The sequence below is a fragment of the Antennarius striatus genome, chromosome 1, assembly GCF_040054535.1.
Source record: "Antennarius striatus isolate MH-2024 chromosome 1, ASM4005453v1, whole genome shotgun sequence".
Classification (NCBI taxonomy): Eukaryota; Metazoa; Chordata; class Actinopteri; order Lophiiformes; family Antennariidae; genus Antennarius; species Antennarius striatus.
Window position 1 is genome coordinate 6,073,384 of NC_090776.1, and position 27,266 is coordinate 6,100,649.

Genomic DNA, 27,266 nt, shown 5'->3' on the forward strand with positions numbered 1-27,266 from the left:
ACTCTACTTCCGAGCAAACATGTCCAACCATGTATCATCAACACCTTCAGCTGTGCTGGATCGGTCAGACATCATGACCACAAACTTCTCCAAGGTTTCCAAGTCTTCATCATCCACTACTGGTGGGTACAGGCTAAGTTTGCTGAAGACATGGGAAATGTCATCACAAACACCCCAGGTTTGAGAAGCAAACTTCTTCACTTTGCTACGGAATGCTGAAGCAATATCATAGCCATTGAAGGAATGGAAGAAAGGTAACCCTTTGTTCTTTTTTGCAAGTCAGGTACAGGAATCCACTTTAGGTATGTCTTTGGCCAAAGGCAACCGACAACTGCTGCAGACAAAGCTCCTGAAGTGCTTGTAGAACAGTGTCTGCAATTACAACATCTCTATCATTGGCTTTGATCATGTTGACCTTGCTGCCTGCTTATGTTGCATGCCTGACATGCACATAGAGCCTCGTGTCAGCATCTTCATGACTGCATGGTGTCACCCCGGTGAGATTGAGAGTGTTGTTGCTGACAGCATCATCTTCTTTGGTCACAATGACCACATTTGGTGTGGCCACATATGCTTCTGTATCTTATCAGCCAGAAAATTAAACAGCTCAGCTTTGTTGTAATTTTCTTTCAGGAAGTTTTGCTATTTTGAGGGAATTTTGCCCAAACTTGTCACCCTGCGTCTCACTGCATGTTTTTGCTTTGATAGTTTCAGCTTTCAGAATAGATGGCCAGTAAAGATTAAGCACAGTGTCTGTTTTCTTGTACTTAGTAGAGTATGCTTGTATTGTAGGATGGGCATCAAGCATTGTGTACTCTTCCAAGGTCTTTGAACTCTATGTAGGCAGAGTGTTCACTAAGGCTGCACCATGATGGTGTCAGCATATGGCTCTGCTTCAGGTGTTGTGACTTGGTTCTCAAGAATGGTAGTGAGATTAAATTTCTGGCAGGTGTGAATATTTCCACCATCACTGAGGGCAGCAGGATGTGACTGGTTCTCATTATGAAATAATTCCTTCAAGTCACACTCCCTGCTCTGCCATGATATGAACAGCTTAGAGAAGGGTTGACAGTCTTCCTTCATTTCATTTGAAGAGTCAACAGAGGCTGGTACTTGTCTGAAGAAGTCAACCCTATTCTCATTAGTTTATAGAAGGTGGATTCTTATTGTGCACCCTCCAGGAAAGTCCACGAACATGTCATGTATAGCCCCCTAACCCTTGGCTCGGCTCGCCCACGCTGGCACACCCTGTCAATTCAGGCACCGCTGGCTAACTACACATCTATGTTAAACTACATGTTATCAACACTAGCTAACTGATGTGGGGGTAATTAAACAGCATTTGGTACACTGAAGCCAGTATTTGACTAATCTAATTTTAGCTGACACTGAACCCCATTCTGAGTTTCACAAATGCGGTACCACCAGTGTGCCCTGGCTCTGTTGAACTAATTTACTCATTCCACTGCAAGCCCCCTCCACCCCCCCCCACACACACACACACATGCAGGACAGGAAGATGCTACACATACTAAACCTCTAACACCACTGCAACATCATGTATTTTAGCCAAGTCTGATGTAAGATAAAGCTCTAATTTAGCAAGATATCAGGATTCTTGGAATGATATATGATATGAGGAAGCCAGTGAGTAAATCCATGGGTCCAAATTTGGATCTTACACAGTGAAAAATGTATGATTTGACACCAATATCATTCAAAATGGGACAAGTTTTTTTGATTTTCTTAAGAAATGCAATGTTACTGTATATTTGGCGGCCATCGTGAAAAATGGCTGCCAAATTTGATTTCTGAGTGGCTAATGGGTTTTGACAAAGAGCAACCCCAAAGGAGTATCTGTACCAATTTTGGTGCTTGTATCCGGAAGTGAACAATTCTCTTGTAATTCACACTTATTTGCCCTACTATTCATCCGCTGTCGTGGGTCTCTGAAGCCTATTACAGCTGGCTTAGGACGTGAGGTGGGGGAAACTCCGGGCACTACGCTAGTGCACTGCAGAGTCACACAGAGACTCAAAGAAACACCCACGCACACGCTCACACCCAAGGTCAATTTGGGACCGGCCAATTAACCCAAACACGCATGTTTTTTGGAGGTATGAGGAAACCGGAGAACCTGGAGAGAACCCACGCATTAATACACGAGTGTGCTGCAGATAACACAACACCAAGAACAAGATTAAAGAGTTGAAATGGAACTAGACATGAAGCCAAAAGCACTGAACATGACTTGGAACAAGTCAAAGCTTTCTTAACATGTTCATTCTCACCATGTTTTCAAATTGGTGATATGTGTGGCCTAATATTACAGTGCATCACACTCTCTTGCGCGCTGAAGTAATTCAATAAAAAGAAAAGACTACAAAAAATAAAACAAAAAACAAATATATGCACAAATAAATGGCAACAGACTAAAGAAACTGGACACATTTTATGCTCCAAAAGTAATTTTGGCCACCCCAAGGGCCCCACTATCCATGAATATGATTGCCTGAGGAGGAAAAACCTTAGTTTGATCCATTTACTGGAGTATGAATTATCTAGTACTCCCTGTATAGATATATAACTATGCTGGATGTGTACTTACTTCAGGACTTAAATATCTGGAGTGAGATTGGTTTGGTTATTCTGATTATAATGTATCTAGACCCATGAGCATTTGTTTCAAGCACAATAATTTGTCACAATTCTCCAGGTGACCACTGTTTGCTGCTGTGTGCAGTATTTTCTAAACAGTCTTTTAGAAATGGTTATCCCTCTTTTGCCTGAAGCTGAGACTTGAGACCTAGTGAAGTAGTGACATATAGACACTGCAGCACGGAGCACAGTTTACAATGTGTTTACAACGGGGATCCAAATCGTTCCCTTCAGTGTTTGGAAATTTCCTCGGAAAACTCAAAATGAGATTCATTCATCAGAATGAATGCTGTTAAACGATGACCTGGCTCAGAGCTACATACTAAAAGTTCCTCTCAAGCTGTTGAAATTAGCTAGCATTTGGCGAACTAGTCAGTGCTGCTTCAGTCAAGTATGAATGTGTGTGTGTGTGTGTGTGTGTGTGTGTGTGTGTGTGTCTGTGTGTGTGTGTGTCTGTGTGTGTGTCCGCCCGAGGCTATCCCCAGCATCACAGCGAACACGTAACCAGTTGCGCATTAATTACTAATTCAGAACAATTGTCTGTTTTTTGGCGAATGAAATCAGCTTTAGCTCTTCTGGATGGTCGGAGAGCTGCGTGTATCCACACACACACACACACACACACACACACACACACACACACACACACACACACACACACACACACACACACACACACACACACACACACACACACAAGAATACAAGAGAAAAACTTCTCTCCATGTTATCCATGATCTGTCATTGTCCCTGACGATTTTTGGAAAACACAGCTTTGACAATCACAATACAGCACAGCTTTGAAGTGGTATGTAATTATCTCACCGGCCGGTCTGATCATGTTTACACAATGAGCTACGAGTCTTTGTTCAGAAAAGACTGCGGAACAAAAGGGAGCAGGTCCACACTTAGCTCATAAAAATCAACCATTATGTCATGAAAAACAAGAGTGGAAAACACAAGAAGAATTAGAGAAAAATATGTAGCAGTGAGGTTACTGAAAGTTAAAAAAGTTCCACGCTATGGCGATCAATCGATCTGTAATGCAGGCGCGTTCAAGTGGCACAAGTAAACAAACGCACGTGAACGCATGGGGGACAGCAGTGTTGGTTGGTAGGGAAGGCACAGAGGGGTGATGGGTGGAGATAGGAAGCTGAGAGCTATGCCCAATTAAAACAGACCTTTAGAGACTGGAAATGGATTTATCAATATTCAATCAAAGATATTGAGAACTACGGATCACTTTGGGGGCAAGACATTTCAAATACAGTGTAGTTGGACATCTGGCAGCTGAATGACATGAATTTAAAAAATTCATAATATGGGACCTTTAAAACTAGCACGGATTTACGATCTGGAGCCAGTAATCTATCAATAAAATGTTTATTTTGTCAGTAGGTACATTAGGTAAATCTGTGTTGTATACGTGAAAGTAGCCAAAAGTGTATTCCTTTTTCCTCTAAATAATTTTCCTTCCTTCTCTCTGCAGGCTGCATGAGGGATGTGCGCCTCAATGGTCGCTATATGCCACTGGAGATTCAACCACGTGATGGGGTTTCCCGGGTCAGCACACAAGGCATCTCCCTTGGGTGTTCATCTGATTCCTGCAAAAGGAATCAATGTAACCCTCCATTCACCTGTGTAGATTTGTGGAGAGTCCATGAATGCAGGTACACACCAGTTTGACAAGACGCCATCCAGTTTTTGGGCACTGATGTTGGCTATGGATGTTCCGATAAACACTGGACTAGCAGTTGTTTCTTTGTTGGCCTTGATTGGTTCCCTAGCAACTGACACGGGCCTTGTTGACCCAGGCAATAATATACAGGTTCATCCTGTAAGCTGGAATAGTATAGGATGGAATAATGTAGCCGCAAAGAGGACAAATGTAGCCACAAGAGGACAATGTAGCCGCAAGAGGACAAATGTAGCCGAAAGACGACACAAGCCAGTTTCTTATTGTGCTGGTCCCAAGCCAAGATAAATACAGAGGGTTGTGTCAGGAAGGGCATCCGATGTAAAACTTTTGCCAAATCAAACATGCGAATCCAACCTATGACTTCTTGGTCGAGGCCCAGGTTAACAATGACCACCATCGATGCTGTTGACCTACAGGGTGACGATGGAAATTGGACTACTGTTGGTCGAAGAAGGAGAGGAGGAAGGTGTGCCCATAGGAAGAGAGAGAAGAGGAACGCCAAGAGTATACTCCCATACTGGGATGTTGTTCCTTGTACTCACTTTGCACTTCGTTTTCTCTATATGGGTCTTAAAAGAGAGGGTTCTATCCAGGGTTACCTCAAGGTAGACTGGGTGCTCACAGTGTTCAAGGGGGGTTTCTGACCAGCTGATCATCAGATGTCGCTTTGCTTCACCATTTCTAAGGTGGAAGGCACACACCTGTGTCTAAGATGGGTTAGCACGTAGGTGGTTCTCTTCATAGCAGGGCGTTAGCTCTGCCAGAGCATTGGAGAGTCTGTCTTCCATAACTTTGAAGTCTGTGTCCCGTGTGGCTATGCCAAGGTCGTCTGCATAGATAAAGCAACGAGTGTCTGCACTTTTTGGCTGGTCGTTGGTGTAGACGTTGAAGAGAAGTGGTGCAAGCACACTTCCCTGTGGGAGGCCATTTTTGAGTATTCACCACCTGCTTTTCTTTCCTCTTAGCTCGACAAAGAAGTGACTATTCTCAAGCATGCTTTCAATCAGCTCAGTCAGACGGATGTCTCTTGTAATCTCCAGGATCTTACTGAGGAGACGTCTGTGGTTGACTGTCATAGGCAGCTGAGAGGTCGACAAACACCACTCCAGTTACCATCCCTTCCTCATAACCATCTTCGATGTAGTGGGTGAGGTTGAGTACTTGCCAGGGTGGAAACCTGCTTGTTCAGGGATTAGATGTTTGTCGATGTGGGAACCAATTCTGTTGAGAATCAGATGTTCAAAAAGCTTATAGATGTGGCTCAAAAGTGAGATTGGTCTGAAGTTCTTGGGAGCGGATGGATCTTTGCCGGGTTTCAGCAGTGCTATAACGTGGGCTTTGTTTCCAGATGTTTGGGAGCTTAAGCACTCGTTGTATAGATGTAGAAGCCAACTATATTGCCTTGTGACCAAAGTGCTTGATCTGTTCATTTGCAATTTTATCTAGTCCTATTGCTTTTCCTGGTTTGAGTGGAGTGATACCCTCTTCCAGCTCTTCCATAGTGAGCAGTCTTGTAAATGTCGGGTCCTCAATGTATTTCTTGCGATTTAGCATGGTCTTTTTACCTCTCTTTTAACACTTTCCATTTTCGAGCAATTGATTAGCAACTTGGTTAGCAGTGACTTTTAGGTGCTCAGGAGCTGCTTTGGGGTCACCTCGGAGTTTGTGAATAAGTGTCTATGCTTTCTTGCTGTTTTTGGACTTGTCTGTGGATTCAATGAGAGCATTTCAGATTGAAGTCAAGGCAGATTATCCTGAGTTCACCCAAAAAGTATCGAAAACCCTGCCTCCATTTCCAACCTCCTGTTTTTGTGAAGCGGGATTTTCTGCAGTGACCATAAAGAAAACCTAATTCTCATTATTGTAATTATTATTGACTTGTTCACCCTTTTATTGGAAATGATTAGTATTTCTCCGACGTTGAATGCACTGATTGTGAGTTGCTGTATTTCAAAATAAACGTCATCAGTGCAGTCAATTGAATCAAATTTTTAATATAATTATTTCTTAGTTATTTTGTTCACAGACATATTGATTAGCATTTTATGAAAAAAAAGGTTGTTTATTGTCGGTTGTATTGGCACACCTGATAATTTTCCAGATTTTCCTTTCCCACACCGGTCTTTGTTTTTCCTTTCTTTTTAACGGTTTTTCTTACTTCTTTTTGCATTTATTTTTTAAGTAACTAAGTAGTGTGCCATGGAGATCAAGTTTGTTATACTTGCGCAGGTCTTCATGCTGTTTTTTACATCGGTCACGTCTGTGGACCCCGTACGCAGCCCTATTGTTTACAGTAGGGATAACCTGTTAGTGCGCCGTAGCAACACGCGGTGCTGCCCTAGGAGAAACTCGACATCCCCCGGGAGATGGATGAGCTGGCGGCGGTGACCCGGCATCAGAGGGACTTCCGCGAATGCAGCATCATGGTGTTCACGGAGACATGGCTGAGCGTGGCGATTCCAGATTCCAGGCCCTCATCCTCATCTCTGGAGACTTTAATCACGCCCCCCCCCCCCTCCACTCTGCCCACCTTCACCCCATATGTTACTTGTTTCACCAGAGACAGTAAAATATTGGACCTGTGCTATGCCAACACCAAGGAGGCATACATATCATCACCCCCCCCCCCCTGGGAAGAGCAGAGCACAATCTGGTTCATCTCCTGCCCGTCTACAAGCCTCTTGTGGAAAGGCAACCAGCTGTGTCCCGCACTGTGAAAGGATGGTCCGACGAGGCTGAAGACACTTTGAAGGACTGCTTCCACAGAACAGAGTGGGATTTAATCTGTGATTCTCACGGGGAGGACATTGACGGTCTCACAAACACTGACTACATTAACTTCTGTGTGGATAACACCGTACCCACCAGGACTGTACGGTGTTATCTCAACAACAAACCCTGGATCACCCTGGACATTAAAGCCCTTCTTAAGGAGAAGAAAAGGGCCTTTAAGTCTGGAAACAAGGACGAGTTGAAGGCTGTCCAGAGGGAGCTGAGGAGAAAAATCAGAGAGGGGAAAAGCATGTACAGGAGGAAGATGGAGGACCAGCTGCAGCAGAACAATGCCAGCGAGGTGTGGAGGGGCCTGAAGACCATCTCAGGCCATAAAGGACTCGACCTCCAGGTCACTAGGGACCAGAAGTGGGCAGATAACCTGAACGAATTATTCAATAGATTCGATCAGGCATCCACCCCCTCCCCCAGCCCAGCCCTCCACGCTGCAGCCTCCTCCTCCCCCTACCCCTGCCCCTCTCCAACACCACCACATCTCCTCCCCCCTCCCCCTCTACAACAATCAGCCACCACGGCCACCCCCCACTGCTCAGGTCATGTTACAGCCACCCCCTACAGTTCACCTCTTCAACCCACCCCCCTCACCCACACCCCCCAGCACACAGTCCCCCAGCTCCACCCTGTCCCGCACTGAGTCCCAGGTGAGAAACCAGCTCCGGAGGATAAAGACGAGGAAGGCTGCGGGTCCAGACGGCATCAGCTCCAGGCTCCTGAAATCCTGCACAGACCAGCTGTGTGGGATTGTTCAACACATGTTCAACATGAGCCTGAAGCTGGGAAGGGTTCCACAGCTATGGAAAACGTCCTGCTTGGTTCCCATGCCCAAGACCCCGCACCCCAAGGACCTAAATAGCTACAGGCCGGTGGCACTAACGTCCCACCTGATGAAGACCCTGGAGCGTCTGGTCCTCTGTCATCTCCGCCCCCTGGTGAGCCCATCACTGGACCCACTCCAGTTCGCTCACCAGCCTGCCATCGGAGTGGATGACGCCGTCTTTTTCCTTCTACACAGAGCACTGTCTCACCTGAAGAAGCCTGGGAGCACTGTGAGGATCATGTTTTTTGATTTCTCCAGTGCTTTCAATACTATACAACCGGCACTGTTGAGAGACAAACTGGAGATCACCGGGTCGGACCACCACCTCACAGACTGGATATTGGACTATTTGACCAATCGCCTGCAGTTCATGAGGACCCGGGACTGTGTGTCAAACACAGTTGTCTGCAGCACAGGGGCACCACAAGGAACGGTTCTGGCTCTGATCCTGTTCACTCTCTACACTGCAGACTTCGCCTACAACTCCTCCACATGTCACCTGCAGAAGTTCTCTGATGACTCTGCAATCGTCGGCCTCATCACCGATGGGGACGACAGAGAGTACAGAGAACTGAACCAGGACTTTGTGGACTGGTGCAAGCGGAACCACCTCCAGATCAACACGGGTAAAACCAAGGAGCTGGTGGTGGATTTCCGCATGCGATCACTCTGCCCGGTTATACCGGTGAATCGACACCGGACATCGAGGTGGTGTCCTCGTACAAGTACCTGGGTGTTCACCTGAACAACAAACTGGACTGGAGTACAAACACTCACTCCCTCTACAAAAAGGGTTAGAGCAGACTCTATCTGCTCAGGAGGCTGAGGTCTTTTGGAGTGCGGGGGCCACTCCTAAAGACTTTTTATGACACAGTTGTAGCCTCAGCTATTTTTCATGTGGTGGTCTGCTGGGGCAGCAGCATCACTGCGGCCAACAGGAAGAGACTGGACAGGCTGATTAGGAGGGCAGGTTCTGTCCTAGGATGCTCCCTGGACCCAGTGGAGGTGGTGGTGGAGAGGAGGATGACAGCCACGCTGTCACCGATGATGAAGAACCACTCCCACCCTCTACAGGGCACACTGAAATCACTGGAGAGCTCCTTCAGCGATAGGTTGCTTCACCCAAGATGCGTGAAGTAACACTATTGCAGGTCCTTCCTGCACATGGCTGTCAGACTGTACAACCAGCAATTCTCCCAGCAGACCACTCAAAGAACTCAAAGAACTCAAAGTACAAAACATTGTAATTCTGGATGAACAATGTAATCTTCAGTCTGTAGTGTAAATTTCTGATGTGTAAATATAACTGTACATTCTGATAATATGATATATGTTAATATGTTTACAATATGTGATTATGTAAATGTCATATGTTGCAAATGTTAATATGTATGTATATTATTTAAGTATTTATGTATGACCCCCCCCCCCCGCTGCCACGATCGCACACATTTCCCCACTGTAGGACAATAAAGGTTTATTATTTATTATTATTATTATTATTATTATTATTATTATTATTATTATTATAAATCACTGGTTTTTCAGATCAACAATTTCTGTTAAATATATCATATAGCAGACAAACAGAATATATTTGAGAAGTGAAATGAAGTTTATAGGATTTAAAGACATTGTGCAATAATTATTTAAACAAAAGTAGGCAGGTCCATAAATTTGGGTACCCTTGTTGTTTTATTGATTTGAATACTTTTAGCATTAATTATTGGAACACAATTTTTTTTAGTTAGTTCACTGACCCTTGACCTACATACAAAGGTGAAGCAAATAATGAGGAAGGGTATTTGCGGTGGACAATTGCAAGTTGGTGTCCGTTTTGCATTTCCTATGAAGAGTGGCAACAAGGGAGCCTCAAAACAACTGACAAATGACCTCAAAACAAAGATTGTTCAACATTATGTTTTAGGGGAATGTTGTACAAAGCTATCTCAAAGATTTCAGCTGTCAGTTTCCACTACAAGGAATGCAGTGATGAAATGGAAGAACACAGGCACAGTTCTAGTTAAGGCCTGGAGTGGCATGCCAAGAAAAACGTCAGATAAGTAGAAGCGACAAATGGAGCGAACAGTCAACGTCATCCCACAGATCAACTCCAAAGATCTACAACATCATCTTGCTGCAGATGGTGTCAGTGTGTATTGTTCAATTATCCAGCACGCTTTGCACAAAGGGATGCTCTATAGAAGAGTGATGCGGAAGAAACTTCACAAATGCGCGAGGGTTCATTTGTGAAGGTTCTGTATACATGCCACAAACAGAGTCACTTGAGGTCTGCTACAGCACATTTGAACAAGCCAGCTTAATTTTGGAATGAGACGCTCTGGAATGATTGAACTATAATTTAGTTATTTGGACATAACAAGGGGGAGTATGCATGGCAGATGAAGAAAACAGCGTTCCAAAACAAACACTCGATGTCCACAGTAAAATTTGGTGGTGGTTCCATCATGCTGTGGGGCTACGTCCGGTGCAGGTACTGGCAATCTTATTAGAATTGAAGATTGTGTGGATTCCAGTCTGTATCAGTAGATTCTTGCAAACAATGTTAAGGATTCAGAGAAAAAGCCAAATTTATGCCAGGGCTGGATACGTCAACAGGACAGCAACCTGTTCACGTATCTAAGGCACTCATGAAAAGGAACAAGTAAAATGTTCTGGAATAGCCATCTCACTACCAGGCCTGAATATTGTCAAAAATGTGTGGTCTGATTTAAAGCGGGCTGATCATGCTGGAAACCATCTAACTGCACTGGACAAGAGTTGTAAACAAAGTCAAAAATACCTTCTAACCAAAATCTGTTTTGTTTAAATAATTATTGCACACTTTTTGTAAATCCTATGAATCCATTTCACCACTGTGTTCATCCACTATATGATATATTTAATGGAAATTATTGATCCACACCAGAAGAGATTTATAAAGGAATTTTATATATATATAAACATATATACAGTGTGTGTGTGTATGTATATATATATATATATATATATATATATATATATATATATATATATATATGTGTGTGTGTGTGTGTGTGTGTGTGTGTGTGTGTGTGTGTGTGTGTGTGTGTGTGTGTGTGTGTCTATGAAAATGTGTTAAAATTAACTAAAATTAAAATTATCAGAGATATTATAATGATTTTGGGTTATGTTAGGCCAGCAGAGATAGCCTTCCTGGCCCTGATTGCCCTCCACTGGTATTGCTTGCTTTGATTATTTTTTTTATTGTATATGGCATAATTGTAATTGTGTATGGCACAAGAGAAAAATGTAGCCACAAGAGGACATTGTAGCCACAAGAGGACACAATCCAGTGTCTTATTGTGCCGGTCCCAAGCACGGATAAATACAGAGGGTTGCGTCAGGAAGGGCATCTGGCGTAAAACTTTTGCCAAATCAAGCATGTGAATCAAACTTATGACTTCCATACCGGGTAGGTCGAGGCCCGGGTTAACAATGACCGCCATCGATGCTGTTGACCTACAGGGTGCCGATGGAAATTGGACTACTGTTGGTCGAAGAAGGAGAGGAGAAAAGTCTGCCAGTAGGAAGAGAGAGAAGAGGAGCGCCAAGAGTATACTCCCATACTGGGATGTTGTTCCTTGTACTCACTTTGCACTTCGTTTTCTCTATATGGGTCTTAAAAGAGAGGGTTCTATCCAGGGTTACCCCAAGGTAGACATGGTGCTCATAGTGTTCAAGGGGGGTTCCTGACTACCTGATCATCAGATGTTGCTTTGCTTCACCATTTCTAAGGTGGAAGGCACACACCTGTGTCTAAGATGGGTTAGCACGTAGGTGGTTCTCTTCATAGCAGGGTGTTAGCTCTGCCAGGACATTGGTGGAAAATTGTACTACTGTTGGTCGAAGAAGGAGAGGAAGAAAGTGTGTTTGTAGGAAGAGAGAGAAGAGGAACGCCAAGAGTATAGGACTGAGAGTAGGGACGTTGAATGTTGGAACTATGACAGGAAAAGGTAGAGAGTTGGTCGACATGATGCAGAGAAGGAAGGTAGACAGACTATGTGTCCAGGAAACCAGGTGGAAAGGTAGCAAGGCTAGGAGTTTAGGGGCAGCGTTCAAATTGATCTATCATGGTGTAGATAGGAAAAGAAATGGAGTAGTTTGGAGTTATCTTGAGGGAGGAATTTGTTAGGAATGTCCTGGAGGTAAAAAGAGTGTCAGATAGAGTGATGAGTCTGAAGCTAGAAATTGAAGGTGTGATGGTCAATGTTGTTAGTGGGTATGCTCCACAGGTAGGATGTGAGCTGGAGGAGAAGGAGAAATTCTGGTTGGACTTTGAAGAAGTGATGCAGAGCATACCTAGAAGTGAGAGAGTTGTCATTGATTCAGACTTCAATGGAGATTCTTTCGATTTTTGATTTTAAAAAAAATTAATTTATTCACAAATGCCAAATTACAAGAAAATCACGTTGACATAAAATCCAAAAGAGATTCACACAAAAAGGAATTCACATCAAAAACATTCCTGAATGAAGAAAACTATCATTTATCAAAATTAAAAAAGAGGCTCTTGTCTCCATGTTGTTTATGCTCCATTCACATTCAAAGTACAAGACTTAAAACACAGAAGAAGAAGAAGAAGAAGAGATTAAAACCATTCGTTAAAAGAGTGAAGAGCACTGCAAATCTCGTACACTCACTAAAAGCATGAAAAGACTCCCGAAGGGGACAGAAGGGACACTGGTTGGACACAGCAGGGTTAAAAACAGAGATAAAGCATTGGCACCGATGGCACCATGTAAAAGTCTCCACTGGAGGTTGGCTGTTTTTTTCTTGAGGGGAGGTTTGTATAGAAGTCTCCACTGTGGGTCAGGTCCATTTCCCATCGTCCTGTTGGCCCAAGTAGTGGGTGCTCCGTCACACAGGAGCATCGCTGAAGCGCCTCGGACAGGCGCTAACAATGTGTCCATCCTCTCCACAGCCAAAACATTTCATCCGAGAGGAGGTGGCGTACCACGGGTAGTCATAGTAGTCCACTCTAACAAGAAAACGGTAGTTAAATTCTTCCGCCTTGTTGTTCAGGATCATGGAAACCTGTCGGCGGTAACACACGAGATGCCCTAGTTGCGGGGACTCTGGTAACTGGCGACACAATTTTTCCGTGTCGAGAGAGTTCTCTAACCAGGAAGTCATCACTGATGAAACAAGGGACGTTCGACAGCGTGATCTTAGAACGCTGGCTGTGACAACGGCATAACCGGTACAAACAGTCTGTTAACATTTATTCCCCATTCCACCAGTAGCTTTACCTGTTCTACCTTTTCCACGAACATGACGATTGCCCCGTTCATCCGGCCGGCAGACTTCAGTGTACTATACCCAATAACATCACCCACCGCTAGTGCTACCCCCTCCATGCTGAAATGAGACACCACTCTAATCCCGTGGTCCCTTGTCAGCATTGTGAAATCGAACCCACCACACGCCATGACGGTGTCTGAGCCGGCGCCAACCGGCACACGCCTGGTTGGCAAAAAACACACAAAAACTGACAATAAACGACACTTAACACTGAAGAAAAACACAATTAACAATACACAAAGAATACACACATGAAGACAAACGTAAAGATAGACAAAAGTGCTGAAAACCACTCAGCAGGTTTCCCACTCACTTCATGCACTCCTCACAAAAGAAGATCAAAGATGCTAGTGCAGGAAACAGTGGTGATGAAGAGGTAATAGGCAGGTTTAGTGTCCACAAGAGGAATGCAGAAGGACAGATGGTAGTTAACTTTGCAAAAAGAATGGAAATGTCTATAGTGAAAACTTTCTTCCAAAAGAGGCGGGGACATAGGTTGACCTATAAGAGTGGTGGTAGGAGCACACAGGTAGACTACATCATGTGTAGACGGTGTAATATGAAGGAGATCAGTGACTGCAAAGTAGTGGTATGTGAGAGTGTAGCCAAACAGCATAGGATGGTGGTGTGTAGGATGACTCTGGTGGTGAGGAAGATGAAGAGGACAAAGACAGAACAGACGACAAAATGGTTGAAGCTGAAAAGGGAAAAGTGTTGCATGACTTTTAGGAAGGAGTTAAGACAGGCTCTGGGTGGTCGGGAAGTACTTCCAGATGACTGGACAACTACAGCTAATGTGATCAGGGAGACAGGTAAGAGAGTACTTGGTGTGTAATGTGGAAGGAAAGTAGATAAGGAGACTTGGTGGTGGAATGACGAGGTGCAGGAGTGTATACGGAGAAAGAGGTTAGCTAAGAGAAAGTGAGACAGAGATGACCGAGGAGAGTAGACAGGAGTACAGGGAGATGCAACATAAGGTGAAGGTAGAGGTAGCAAAGGCCAAACAAGGAGCTTATGATGACTTGTATGCTAGGTTGGACAGTAAGGAGGGAGAGACTGATCTATACAGATTGGCAAGACACAGAGACAGAGATGGGAAGGACGTGCAATATGGAAGTCTATTGACAGGGGCCAGTAGTGTTATGGGAAAATGGAAAGAGTACTTTGAAGAGTTGATGAACGTGGAAAATGAGAGACAACGAACACTAGAAGAGATGACTGCTGTGGACCAGGAAGTAGCAAAAATTAGTCAGGATGAAGTGAGGAGGGCATTGAATAGGATGAAGAGTGGATAGGCAGTTGGTCCTGATGATATACCCGTAGAGGTTTGGAAGTGCCAAGGAGAAGTGGCAGGAGAGTTTCTGACTGGGTTGTTCAACAGGATCTTAGACGGTGAGAAGATGCCTGAAGAATGGAGGAGAAGTGTGCCCGTGCCCATTTTTAAGAACAGGGGAGACATGCAGAGTTGTGGCAACTACAAATGAATAAAGCCAATGAGCCATACAATGAAGCTATGGGAAAGAGTATTGGAAGCTAGGCTAAGGGCAGAAGTGAGCATTTGTGAGCAGCAGTATGGTTTCATGCCAAAAAATAGTACTACAGATGCGGTATTTGCTTTGAGGATGTTGATAGAGTAAGCCAAACAGAGCTGCATTGTTTTTTTGTAGATCTGGAGAAAGCTTATGACAGGGTGCCCAGAGAGGAACTTTGGTATTGTATGAGGAAGTCTGGAGTGGCAGAGAAGTATGTTAGAATGGTGCAGGACATGTATGAGGACTGTAAGACAGTGGTGAGGTGTGTTGTAGGTGTGACAGATGAGTTCAAGGTGGAGTTGGGACTGCATCAGGGATCAGCTCTGAGCCCCTCTTGTTTGCTATGGTGATGGACAGGCTGACAGACGAGGTTAGACAGGAATCTCCATGGACTATGATGTTTGCAGATGACATTGTGATCTACAGTGAGAGCATGGAACAGGTGGAGAAGCTAGAGAGGTGGAGGTTTGTCCTGGAGAGGAATGAAGGTTAGCCGCAGTAAGACAGAGTACATGTGTGTGAATGAGAGGGACCCAAGCGGAAGAGTGAGGTTGGGAGAAGAGATCAAGAAGGTGGATGATTTTCAGTACTTAGGGTCAACGGTCCAGAGCAATGGAGAGTGTGGAAAAGAGGTAAAGAAGCATGTACAAGCAGGATGGAATAGATAGAGAAAAGTGTCAGGTGTGATGTGTGATAGAAGAGTTTCAGCTAAAATGAAAGGGAAGGTGTACAAAACTGGTGAGACCAGCAATGTTGTTTAGTCTAGAGACAGTGTCACTGAAGAAAAGACAGGAGACAGAGCTGGAGATAGCAGAGATGAAGATGCTGAGGTTCTCTTTGGGAGTGACCAGGAAAGATAGGATCAGGAATGAGTACATCAGAGGGACAGCACATGTTAGAGGTTTTGGAGATAAAGTTAGAGAGGCCTGACTGAGCTGGTTTGGACATGTCCAGAGGAGAGATAGTGTATATATTGGTAGAAGGATACTGAGTTTTGAACTGCCAGGTAGGAATCCTAGAAGAAGACCAAAGAGGAGATTTATGGATGTAGTGAAAGAGGACATGAAGGTAGTTGCTGTGAGAGAAGAGGATGCAGAAGACAGGGTTAGATGGAGGCAATTGATTCACTGTGGCGACCCCTGAAGGGAAAAGCTGAAAGGAAATGAATATATGGCATAATCATCTGATGCTGGGGTTCTCTTTGGGAGTGACCAGGATGGATAGGATCAGGAATGAGTACATCAGAGGGGCAGCACTTGTCGGAGGTTTTGGAGATAAAGTCAGAGAGACCAGACTAAGATGGTTTGGACATGTCCAGAGGAGAGATAGTGAATATATTGGGGTCCATAGTGACGGACCATGGGGACCTTAAACCAGAGATTCTCCATAGAAGAGCTCTGGCAGCATCAGCTCTGCAGTCCCTTTGGAAGCCACTCTGGCGGCACCAGACCATCTCCCACAAGACGAATTTCAGAATTTACAACTCTGCCGTCCTCTCCATCCTGCTCTACCGCTCAGAAAATTGGCCATTAAATAAGACCCTGGCTACCAGTATAGATGGTTTTTGATAGCAGGGCTCTCAGAACTGTTGAAAAGATCAGGTGGCCCCAGTGTGTTTCCAACAAAGTGCTTAGAGCCAGCACGTGCCAGCCCAGAGCTTCTTGCCAGGCAGCGCTGGTTTGGTCATGTCCTCCACCTTCCCCCTGATCACCCAACAAGAGCCATTCTCCAGTTTGACCCCAAGACCGCAGGCTGGAAATGACCTCGAGGCAAGCCTCGCACCCGATGGCTTGACGTCATTGCAGGCAACCTTCGACAACAGGGAGTCGCTGTGGAGGATGCAGAGCAGCTGGCATAAGACCGCTAGCGTTGGAAAAAAAACGGACCCATCTGGTTGGCTCAACGCACAGGGATGGGACACCCCCCCATCGCAAGGGCCCTACTGACTGACTGACTAAGCTTTGAACTGCCAGGCATGAGGCCTAGAAGAAGATCACAGAGGAGGTTTATGGATGTAGTGAAAGAGCACATGACGGTAGTTGGTGTGAGAGGATGCAGAAGATGGTTGGATGGAGGCAACTGATTCGCTCTGGTGTCCCTAGAAGGGAAAAGCCGAAAGGAGAAAAAGAAGATGGCATAATCATCTGAATTCTTACCAGTCATAATGTATATGTCCATTGTTAAGCAGGCAGTAGTTTAACTAAAATAAGGCCCTTCAAAGTGTCCATAATTGGGAATTAAGTCCTCATAACGGCCATCTCCTCAAAGTTGAAATGAGAATTTTCATATGAGGTGACTCCCAGACAATGTGCAAGTACCAAACTGGTTGAAGACCTTCAAAAATGGTGTGTTTGTTTTATTTTCTTTTGAAATTCAAATAAGACAGCAAATAAACTAATTTCATCCGTAATCACTGACAAATAACTCACTGCCCAGCTACCTGTCCCACACCATGTATTGGTGATCATGTACTCTGGCGGTTCCATCCATCCATCCATCCATCTTCCTCCGCTTATCCAGGGTCGGGTCGCGGGGGCAGCAGCTTAAGCAGGGAAGCCCGGACTTCCCTCTCCCTAGCCACTTCATCCAGCTCCTCCGGGAGAATCCCAAGGCGTTCCCAGGCCAGCCGGGACATAATCTCTCCATAGTGTCCCGGGTCGTCCCCGGGGCCTCCTCCCGGTAGGATGTGCCCGGAACACCTCACCAGGGAGGCTTCCAGGAGGCATCCTAACCAGATGCCTAAGCCACCTCATCTGGCTCCTCTCGATGCGGAGGAGCAGCGGCTTGACTCTGAGTCTCTCCCGGATGACCGAACTTCTCACCCTATCTCTAAGGGAGAGCCCGGACACCCTGCGGAGGAAACTCATTTTGGCCGCTTGTATCCGGGATCTCGTTCTTTCGGTCACGACCCACAGCTCGTGACCATAGGTGAGGGCAGGAACGTAGATCGACCGGTAAATCGAGAGCTTTGCCTTTCGGCTCGGTTCCTTCTTCACCACGATGGACCAATACAGAGTCCGCATCACTGCAGACGCTGCACTGATCAGCCTGTCGATCTCACGTTCCATCGTACCCTCACTCGTGAACGAGACCCCAAGATACTTGAACTCCTCCCCTTGGGGCAGGATCTCATTCCCAACCCAGAGAGGGCACTCCACCCTTTTCCGACTGCGGACCATGGTCTCAGATTTGGAGGTGCTGATTCTCATCCCAATCGCTTCACACTCGGCTGGGAACTGCTCCAGTGAGAGTTGGAGATCACGGCTTGATGAAGCCAACAGCACCACGTCGTCTGCAAAAAGCAGGGACGTGATACTGAGGCCACCAAACCGGACACCCTCAACGCCTTGGCTGCGCCTAGAAATTCTGTCCATAAAAGTTATGAACAGAATTGGTGACAAAGGGCAGCCTTGGCAGAGTGCAACCCTCGCTGGAAACAAATCCGATTTACTGCCGGCAATGCGGACCAAACTCTTACATCGGTGGTACAGGGACCGAACAGCCCTTATCAAGGGGTTCGGTACCCCATACTCCCGAAGCACCCCCCACAGAACCCCCAGAGGAACACGGTCGAACGCCTTCTCCAAGTCCACAAAACACATGTAGACTGGTTGGGCAACTCCCATGCCCCCTCAAGGACCCTGTGGAGGGTGTAGAGCTGGTCCACTGTTCCACGGCCAGGAAGAAAACCACACTGTTCCTCCTGAATCTGAGATTCGACTTCCCGACGGACCTTCCTCTCCAGAACCCCTGAATAGACCTTGCCAGGGAGGCTGAGGAGTGTGATCCCCCTGTAGTTGGAACACACCCTTCGGTCTCCCTTCTTAAAAAGGGGGACCACCTACCCAGTCAGCCAATCCAGAGGCACTGTCCCTGATGTCCACGCGATGTTGCAGAGGTGTGTCAACCAGGACAGCCCCACAACATCCAGATCCTTTAGGAACTCCGGGCAGATCTCATCCACCCCCGGGGCCCTGCCACCGAGGAGCTTTTTAACCACCTCGGTGACCTCAACCCCAGAGATAGAGCCCGTCTCAGAGAACCCAGACTCTGCTTCCTCATGGGAAGGCATGTCGCCGGAATTGAGGAGGTCTTCGAAGTATTCTCCCCACCGAGTCACAACGTCCTGAGTTGAGGTCAGCAGCACCCCATCCCCACTATACAAAGTGTTGATGCTGCACTGCTTCCCCCTCCTGAGACGTCTGATGGTGGACCAGAATCTCCTCGAAGCTGTCTGGAAGTCATCCTCCAAGGCCTCACCGAACTCCTCCCACGCCCAAGTTTTTGCCTCAGCAACCACCAAAGCTGCATTCCACTTGACCAGCCGGTACAGCTGCCTCAGGAGTCCCACAGGCCAAAAAGGCCCGATAGGACTCCTTCTTCAGCTTGACGGCATCCCTTACCGCCGATGTCCACCAGCGGGTTGTGGGGTTGCTGACACATCAGTCACCGACCACCTTACGGTCACAGCTGCGGTCGGCCGCTTCGACAATGGGGGCGCGGAACATGGTCCACTCAGACTCAATGTTCCCCGCCTCCCCCGGAACGTGGGTAAAGTTCTGCCAGAGGTGGGAGTTGAAACTCCTTTTGACAGGGGATTCCACCAGGCGTTCCCGGCAGACCCTCACAATACATTTGGGTCTGCCATGTCTGACCGGCATCTTCCCCCACCATCGGAGCCAACACACCACCAGGTGGTGATCAGTGGATGGCTCCGCCCCTCTCTTCACCTGAGTGTCCAAGACATGCAGCCGCAAGTCCACACGACCACAAAGTAGATCATCGAACTGCGGCCTAGGGTGTCCTGGTGCCAAGTGCACATATGGAGACCCTTATGTCCGAACATGGTGTTCATTATGGACAGTCCATGCCGAGCACAGAAGTCCTTGAGTCGTCACCGTATCGTGGTGGAGGGGTTTGTGTGTCCCAATGATCCTAGGAGCTAAGTTGTCTGGGGCTTTGTGCCCCTGGCAGGGCCATGACAAATTGGTCCTAGGTGAGGGACCAGACAAAGGACGGCTCAGAAACCCCTAATGATTAGTACGAACAATGGAACACGTTTTCCCTTGGCCTGCACCCATGGGGCCTGGTTGGGCCCAGCCCGAAAGGACAAAGTGGGTCCCTCTTCCCATGGGCTCACCACCTGTGGGAGGGGCCATAGGGGTCGGGTGCACTGTGAGCTGGGCGGTGGCCGAAGGCGGGGACCTTGGCAATCTGATCCCCGGCGACAGAAGCTGACTCTTGGGACGTGGAATGTTACCTCTCTGGCAGGGAAGGAGCCCGAGCTGGTGTGTGAGGTTGAGAAGTTCCGACTAGATATAGTCGGGCTCACCTCCACACATAGCTTGGGCTCTGGTACCAGTCCTCTCGAGAGGGGTTGGACTCTCTTACACTCTGGAGTTGCCCATGGTTGGAGACGCCGAGCAGGTGTGGGTATACTCATAGCCCCCCGGCTTGGTGCCTGTACATTGGGGTTCACCCCGGTGGACGAGAGGGTAGCCTCCCTCCGCCTTCGGGTGGGGGGACGAGTCCTGACTGTTGTTTGTGCTCATGCACCAAACAGCAGTTCAGAGTACCCACCCTTTTTGGAGTCCTTGGAGGGGGTGCTGGAGAGCGCTCCCACTGGGGACTCCATCGTTCTGCTGGGGTACTTCAACGCTCACGTGGGCAATGACAGTGAGACCTCTGGCGGTTCCAGGAAGTCATTATGAGCTGCAGGCTTGAAAAGTTTCTCAAACGATTTGATAGTCAGGGAACAGGTTAACAGCTTCTCTTTTTTTTTGTAAGGAATCAGGCACTGCTTTTCAAGTCTTCCTTGACTTGATTTGCTTCAGTCATTTTCCTTTTGGTGGAATAGAAAAAAAAAATTACAGGTTGAAATATAATGTTGATGCAGAGTAAAAGACTCCACAAAAAAAACTTACATTCTTTTCTCACTACTTTCCCTGAATACTGTGCAGTGATTAGCAAACAAAGTTAACCGTCCTCTGAGTGTTTTTGATTCCTAGAAAGTACTTGATTACATAGACTGAAGTATAACTCTAAGAAAAGTGAGCTCAAATAGACTAATACAAATAAACTAATTCTGCTCTCACTGTTAAGCAAAAAAGAACATCTATCTAGCATGGCACTAAATCTTAACTTGCAGCGTACAATTGTCATTTACTTTGAAGATTAAGCGTATATAATTTTTCAATCACCTGTCCAGTTTATAGACACAATTTAGAGTAGTATTTATTTCCATATTTCTGAAGTAAGTCAATATCCATGCTGGGTTATGCAATTACTTACGATTAAGTATGTAGTTAAAATAAATTTAGCAGTGAATGTCTTCCAACTAAACCAAGGTTGATCGGCTGACCTTAAACATAGCTTACAAAGCCACACAATTACATAGGCGAACTGACAAAAGTAAGATTTGTTTTCTAAATTTAATGACCCACTTTTCAAAAATTAGAAATTATTCGAAAAGTAAATGTAGTGCATCCTCTGCTGCACAGGTTTCCTCAATCTAAAAACACAATTGGTCACGAGAGGCTATTTGTAAGCTCAATTGTTTGTAAGTCGTCATAAATTAAATTTCCATCTGTGATTGCAAGCAGCACAGTGGTGCAGTGAGTAGCATTATGGCTGAGTCCTTTCTGTGTTTATATCAATTAACTTTCAATCAACTGTTATTTATATAGCGCTTAATCACATCTGAAGACATTTCAAAGCGCTTTACAGATAGAAAGCCAACAATGTCCTCCAGAACAAACATAAGCGACGGTGGCGGTGAAAAACTCACTCATTGAGGAAGAAACTCTGGGCAGGACTCAGGCTTTGGAGGGCAGTCATCCGCCTTGACCTATTGGTTGGGAAAGAGAAATACACTGGGGAAAGAGATAGGTCAAGTAAAAGAGACAGAGGGAGAGAGAGAGAGTGGCAGATAGGCCAGTTTAAGTTTAATGGCTATAGTGAGCTGTCGCTGAATTGGGGGCGGGATTTCCAGGCCTTTGGATATCCTGTCTTCCATCTGCGTTCTCCACCTGTGGAACAGAGGCACAAAGACAGCGGCAGTATCGTGCAGACAAAGAGTGTGATTTGACAGTAGTATTCAATTCTAGGAGCATAGAAAGATAAAGAGAAGTGACAGAAGCTCCAGAGAATCTCCCTTTAACGGGAGAGACGGAGAAAAATACTCTCAGCAGCCTAAGCCTATAGCAGCATATCTAGTGGGGTGTGTGTTATTTTTAATCGTAGGCTCTATTAAAGAGGAGGGTTTTTTAGTCTACTCTTAGATAAGCTGAGAGTGTCTGGGAGTTCGTTCCACAGTAAAGGAGCTAGATAGCTGAAGCTTCTGCCTCCTGTTCTACTCTTAAAAACCCGACGGGTCACCAGAAATCCTGCATCCTCGGATCAAAGGGCCCTGGGTGGGTGATACACTTCAATAAGATCTTCAATGCAAGATGGAGCCTTTATATTAATCATAAGGAGTTTGAATTGTATTCTAGATTTAATCGGAAGCCAATGTAGGGATGCTAGGACAGGAGAGATATGCTCTCTCCTCCCAGTTTGAGTCAGTAAGCAGGCAGCTGCAATGTCAACTAACTGTAGAGTCCTAATATCCATCGCATCTGATGAAGACTCTGGAGCAGCTCTTCCTCAATCTCCTCAGGCCTGAGGTGAAACATGCTGAGGACTCTTTACAGTTTGCCTATCGGGAAAAGGTCAGCGTGGAAGACGCCATCCTCCACATGCTACACAGAGTCCATTCGCATCTGGACAAAGAAAGTGGCACTGTGAGGATCTTTTTCTGGATTTTTCAAGTGCCTTTAACACAGGCCTTGAAATTAACTTTTTTTCTTGGTAGCACTGGTGCTTCCAAATTTAGAAGTTAGTAGCACCAGCAAAGACTTTACGTAGGAGCACCTACCCAAAGCGAGGTGTACAGACAATATATGTAACATGGCATGTATTTTATTCACAGTACACTTTTCTAAACATGTTTGTAACATTAATTGGGTCTCCTGGCTCTCAGTCCCTCTCTCATCCACCTTTCCACTGAAGGCCCAGTAACAAAGTTCTCCTCAGGACGACCCTTTACATGATCAGAATAAGGTCTTCAACAGTTCTGGGGTTCCTGGAAGATCTCATGTCAGACTTGATCCTTTTCTGTCTAGAGAATCCCCTTCCACACAGTGCTGATGACACTGGAAGGACCAGCATGATCTTTACCAGATGAAGGATGTTCTGAGGACAGGAAAAAAAAAGAATATATATTACTCACAGCAAAGGCTGACTTGGTGTTTGCATAGATTCCTATTAGATAACACATTTATACATAAGTGGGGTAAATATTTCATAACAGCAATAGGGTCATTATTTATTCACACACACACACACACACACATATACACACATATATACTGTACATACAATAACCCATGAAATACAACTTAATAGCTACTGTGCGGAATGTTTTTTTTTGTTTAAATAATAATAATCTTACCATCTGCATTGGCATGCTGCACCTCCACATGTCCTACCAGCACGTTTGTTGGCCATCCGTTCTGCAGGATCCGTGCATAAACTATCTCGCACTCTGTTAAAGAGACATCTGTGTCCCCATCAATGAGGAATGCTATGTACTGAGCAGCGGCTACTTTTGCTGCTGTCTGCTCTCTTAAAGTGTCTGCGATCACGCCAATTATGTTAGCACAGGATTTGTCATTGGCAAAAGTCACGTTGATGTCCATGCCGTTTTTTCTTTGTAGACTAAGTAGTGGCTTGAATTTAGTGAAGGCTAGCTCCTCTTTTGCTATAGTGTACACTGTGTTGAATTTAATCTCAGCTCTGCCTCTTGGGCTGAGAGCGCAGCAGCCTTCTGTCTATCAAAGGCCTCGCCGATTGGTGCAGATTTAGTTGGTGCAAGACATTTATCCAGGGCTTTGAACCAGATTCTTTTGCCAATCGGTTCGTTCTGAACAGAAACGGAATTATAACGTTATAACGTAAAAAATATATAGTTCCTGAACCGGTTAATAACGTTCCTTGTTAATATAAATATCTAGGTGCCGTATTTTGCGCACCATTAGACGTGCTTGAAAGCCTTAACATTTTTCAAAAATCAATGCTGCGCTTTTTAACATTAAGCGTCTTATGTGTACACTGAGTTCCAAAATCTGTAAAAATGTTTTTGTGTGATTTTAGTCAGCGCTCCGCCAGATCGACCATCTTCCACCGCTATAGGACCTAATACGTCACTACGTACGCCGGTAGCGATGAACCAATTAGAGAACATGACGTGAGGCTACGTCTGGCACACCTCCGGTAGGTACCTACTGTACCGCAGGTATGCTGCATAACCACATTTGTTTGGCCCCCGACAATGGCGTCAGCGAAGACACACGCTTACGACGCAACATGTAAACTCCAGGCAATCAATTCCGCGGTTGTTCCGGTACACGTTAAGAGACCGGATGGCTTTTTTCACGCTTCGCCATCTCTCTTGTTCTGTGACTCCATGTACGCCCACATGACCGCTTCTGTAAAAAAAAACACGTTAAGCGGCTGAATACGGAGTTTGCCATCATCCTGGAGGATTAACGAAAGAACTCAAACCGCTGGTCATTGGTGTAAACAGAGCCTTTAAAGTTAAGCTGCGTGCGTCGTGGAGTGATGGATGAGAGACGTGAACACACGTTTACCAGGACTGGAGGCAGTGCCGAGCGATTTACGCCACAATATGTGCGTGGACTGTGGACTTCGAATTTTGTCCGATATTTCGCAAAAGCCGGCATCATTACCGGACAGCCACCTGGAAACCAGACGATCAGCGACAGTGAAATTACCGAGCTATTCAATACAGACCGAAGATGAGGACTTCGAAGTAAATCCACAGATTTATCAAAAAATAAAGAAATAAAAACATATTTAAAAAACAGTGTTGGCGTATTTTTTGAAATTTAAATACGTAGTACAACACAGTTCAACCACAATCATCGTGTGTAAAATTACAGAAATAAACTCCGTAATCTAGACTGCGCCTCTTTAGGACTTTTAAATTGGCAACTAAAGCAATTAGTTTATATACTATAGACTATAATTATAGATATGTCCCTACCCTACAGTAAACAGTACCACAGCACTACCCTCTGCTTTATGCACGTTATATCGCTTTAGTTAGACACTACATGAAATAAGACAAGAATAACTTCCGTCATGTCATTTACTGCTGAACAACAGATCTTCATTGTGCTTCTCCCATAGCTCAATATTGCTACAAAGCGCTGGCAGTACGGGAACACACTGCACTGAAAATGACTGCAGCCAATGACTTAATGTCTAAATTAAACATTGACATACTGCAGTGTTTACCTGTTATGAATAAATGGTGACTGGGAGACTGCCTTATCTTAACTGCTGCTGATAGCCGCGGATCAGGTAAGAAACATGAAACATGAGGTCAAATATTTTTTTCATGAACAAAAAATAAACCGGTATTAACCGGTTTACAATTATCTTCTGTTCCAATTCTGTTCCGGAACATTAACAAATACTGCCGAGGCACCCTTGAGCAAGGTGCCGTCCCCTTTACAAAAAAATTGCTCATTTGAGGCGCACCAAGAAGGAGCTGCCTGCCACTCTACCTCCCCTGCATGCCTACAGGCCCCCTTGTGTGTGTGTGTGATACAGGGGCCTGTACTCACATGTATGCATGCGTTTGTAATCAGTAGCTAGAGTGTGCTGTCTTAATTTCCCTTCGGGGATCAAACCAGTATATAAAATTAAAATTAAAAAAAAAAAAATGAAGTTTTCGTTCCATGAACCCGTTCAAAGCCCTGGTTTTAACAATGACTATGTCCTCAACTATAAATTGTTTAAGGTAGGGCTTTTCTTTATACCATTTGTGAAATTTTGAGTTCACAAAGATAAGAAAACTGGGGACAGACAGAGGAATACAAAATTCTGTCACAGCTCCAATTCAGTTTTCCCTCCAGCCCCTCCTGTTCTGGTGCAAGTGTTGCCTTCAGGCTATACATCAGAGCCTTTGGAGGGGGAAACGGAGCAATACTCCAGGGATCCTGAGGATTGCAATCCATTGCTGACCAACTGCTCCATTCTTTTTGCCCTGAAGCCCCACACCCTCACTTCTGAACTAGTGAGGGTCACTTATGCCATCAACCACCTCACTGGCAAAAGACATCTTTCAGGAATGGCAGAGTGGGAGAGGGTCAGGCCAACTTCTCTTCATTCCAAGCTTTTTAGGCAACGCACAAGGTTTTGGACCTATTTTTTGGGCCCAGATGCCAATAGTGGACTCATGGTGTGCCTGAGTGTGCAAGCAGTAGCTGAATACACCATTGACTTCTGTGGCCAGGCCTGACTCAGCAACCGGAACTCAGCGGTCCAGTTTGATGTGTGGTAGGACACACCAGTCTGAAGCCTGAGCGGGAGCAGTGATGTGAAGGAAATCTCTGTCTCTACTTCAGCCAGGCTGGACACTACATTTCCCATTGCCAAATAAAAGGAAGGGTTCAGCAGTAAAGGGGGACATCTTGCTGAGCAGTTCTAACTAAAGCAGAGTAATTTACTTTTTCACTGTGGTAACAAACTAATGTCCACATTGTCTTCTAATATGTCCTCTATGACTTGTTTTATTTATTCTGGTTTATTCACAGAATGCTGTCACTTTGGTGTGGCATTTGCTTCTGGAATTATGTGATTCCTCAGAAAGATTGGTAAACCTTGAGGTGATTCTAATTTAAACCCTTTCCAACTCCATTGTGCAGATGTCCTCATGGCCACATGATCCATGTGAATGGGACCAAAAAGTCCTGTGTCTACACCCTGTGCGCTACACAGCCATGTCACCGGGGGACATGTGTGGCCCAGTCACCTTCGAAATTCACCTGCCACTGCCCGGAGGGTTACAGGGGACGCCACTGCGAGACACCCCTGGCTATCTACCGTGAGGATGTGGGCCTGAGCTTCAACTCCCTCTTTGCCATCTGCATCTGCTTCATGGCCCTATTAGGTAGTGACTGCATCCTCTACATATTACACATATATTAATGACAAAATCCATAAAGGACAGGTGTGTGTGTGTGTGTGTGTGTGTGTGTGTGTGTGTGTGTGTGTGTGTGTGTGTGTGTGTGTGTGTGTGTGTGTGTGTGTGTGTGTGTGTGTGTGTGTGTGTGTGTGTGATCTCATACTTGCCAACCCGAGACTAAGAATCCTAAAAGTGTTGTAGTGTTTAGGTGGCTGCTCGTTGAATACGTTTTTTTTTGTGGTAAATGGACTCTTGATATAATTTTTCTTTGTTTATACATACAGTCCTGACTGTGCCTGACTGTTTTTGCCGGGTATTTCACTGTGGGCTTTTTGTTGTTTGTCTCAGTCGGTGCTGCAAGCTAGCGCACCTGAGCTAGGGAACGCGAAC

The 27,266-nt window shown here is 45.6% G+C and overlaps 1 protein-coding gene across 1 annotated transcript in view; it reads left to right on the forward strand.

Annotated features, from left to right (window-relative positions):
- Positions 1–27,266, forward strand: part of si:ch211-186j3.6 (neural-cadherin) — a 593,489-nt gene that overhangs the window by 540,732 nt on the left and 25,491 nt on the right. Inside the window, exons 34-35 of the mRNA XM_068311636.1 lie at positions 4,148–4,328; positions 26,617–26,861. Coding sequence (XP_068167737.1) covers positions 4,148–4,328; positions 26,617–26,861 — 426 coding nt within the window. The remainder of the gene's footprint in view (positions 1–4,147; positions 4,329–26,616; positions 26,862–27,266) is intronic.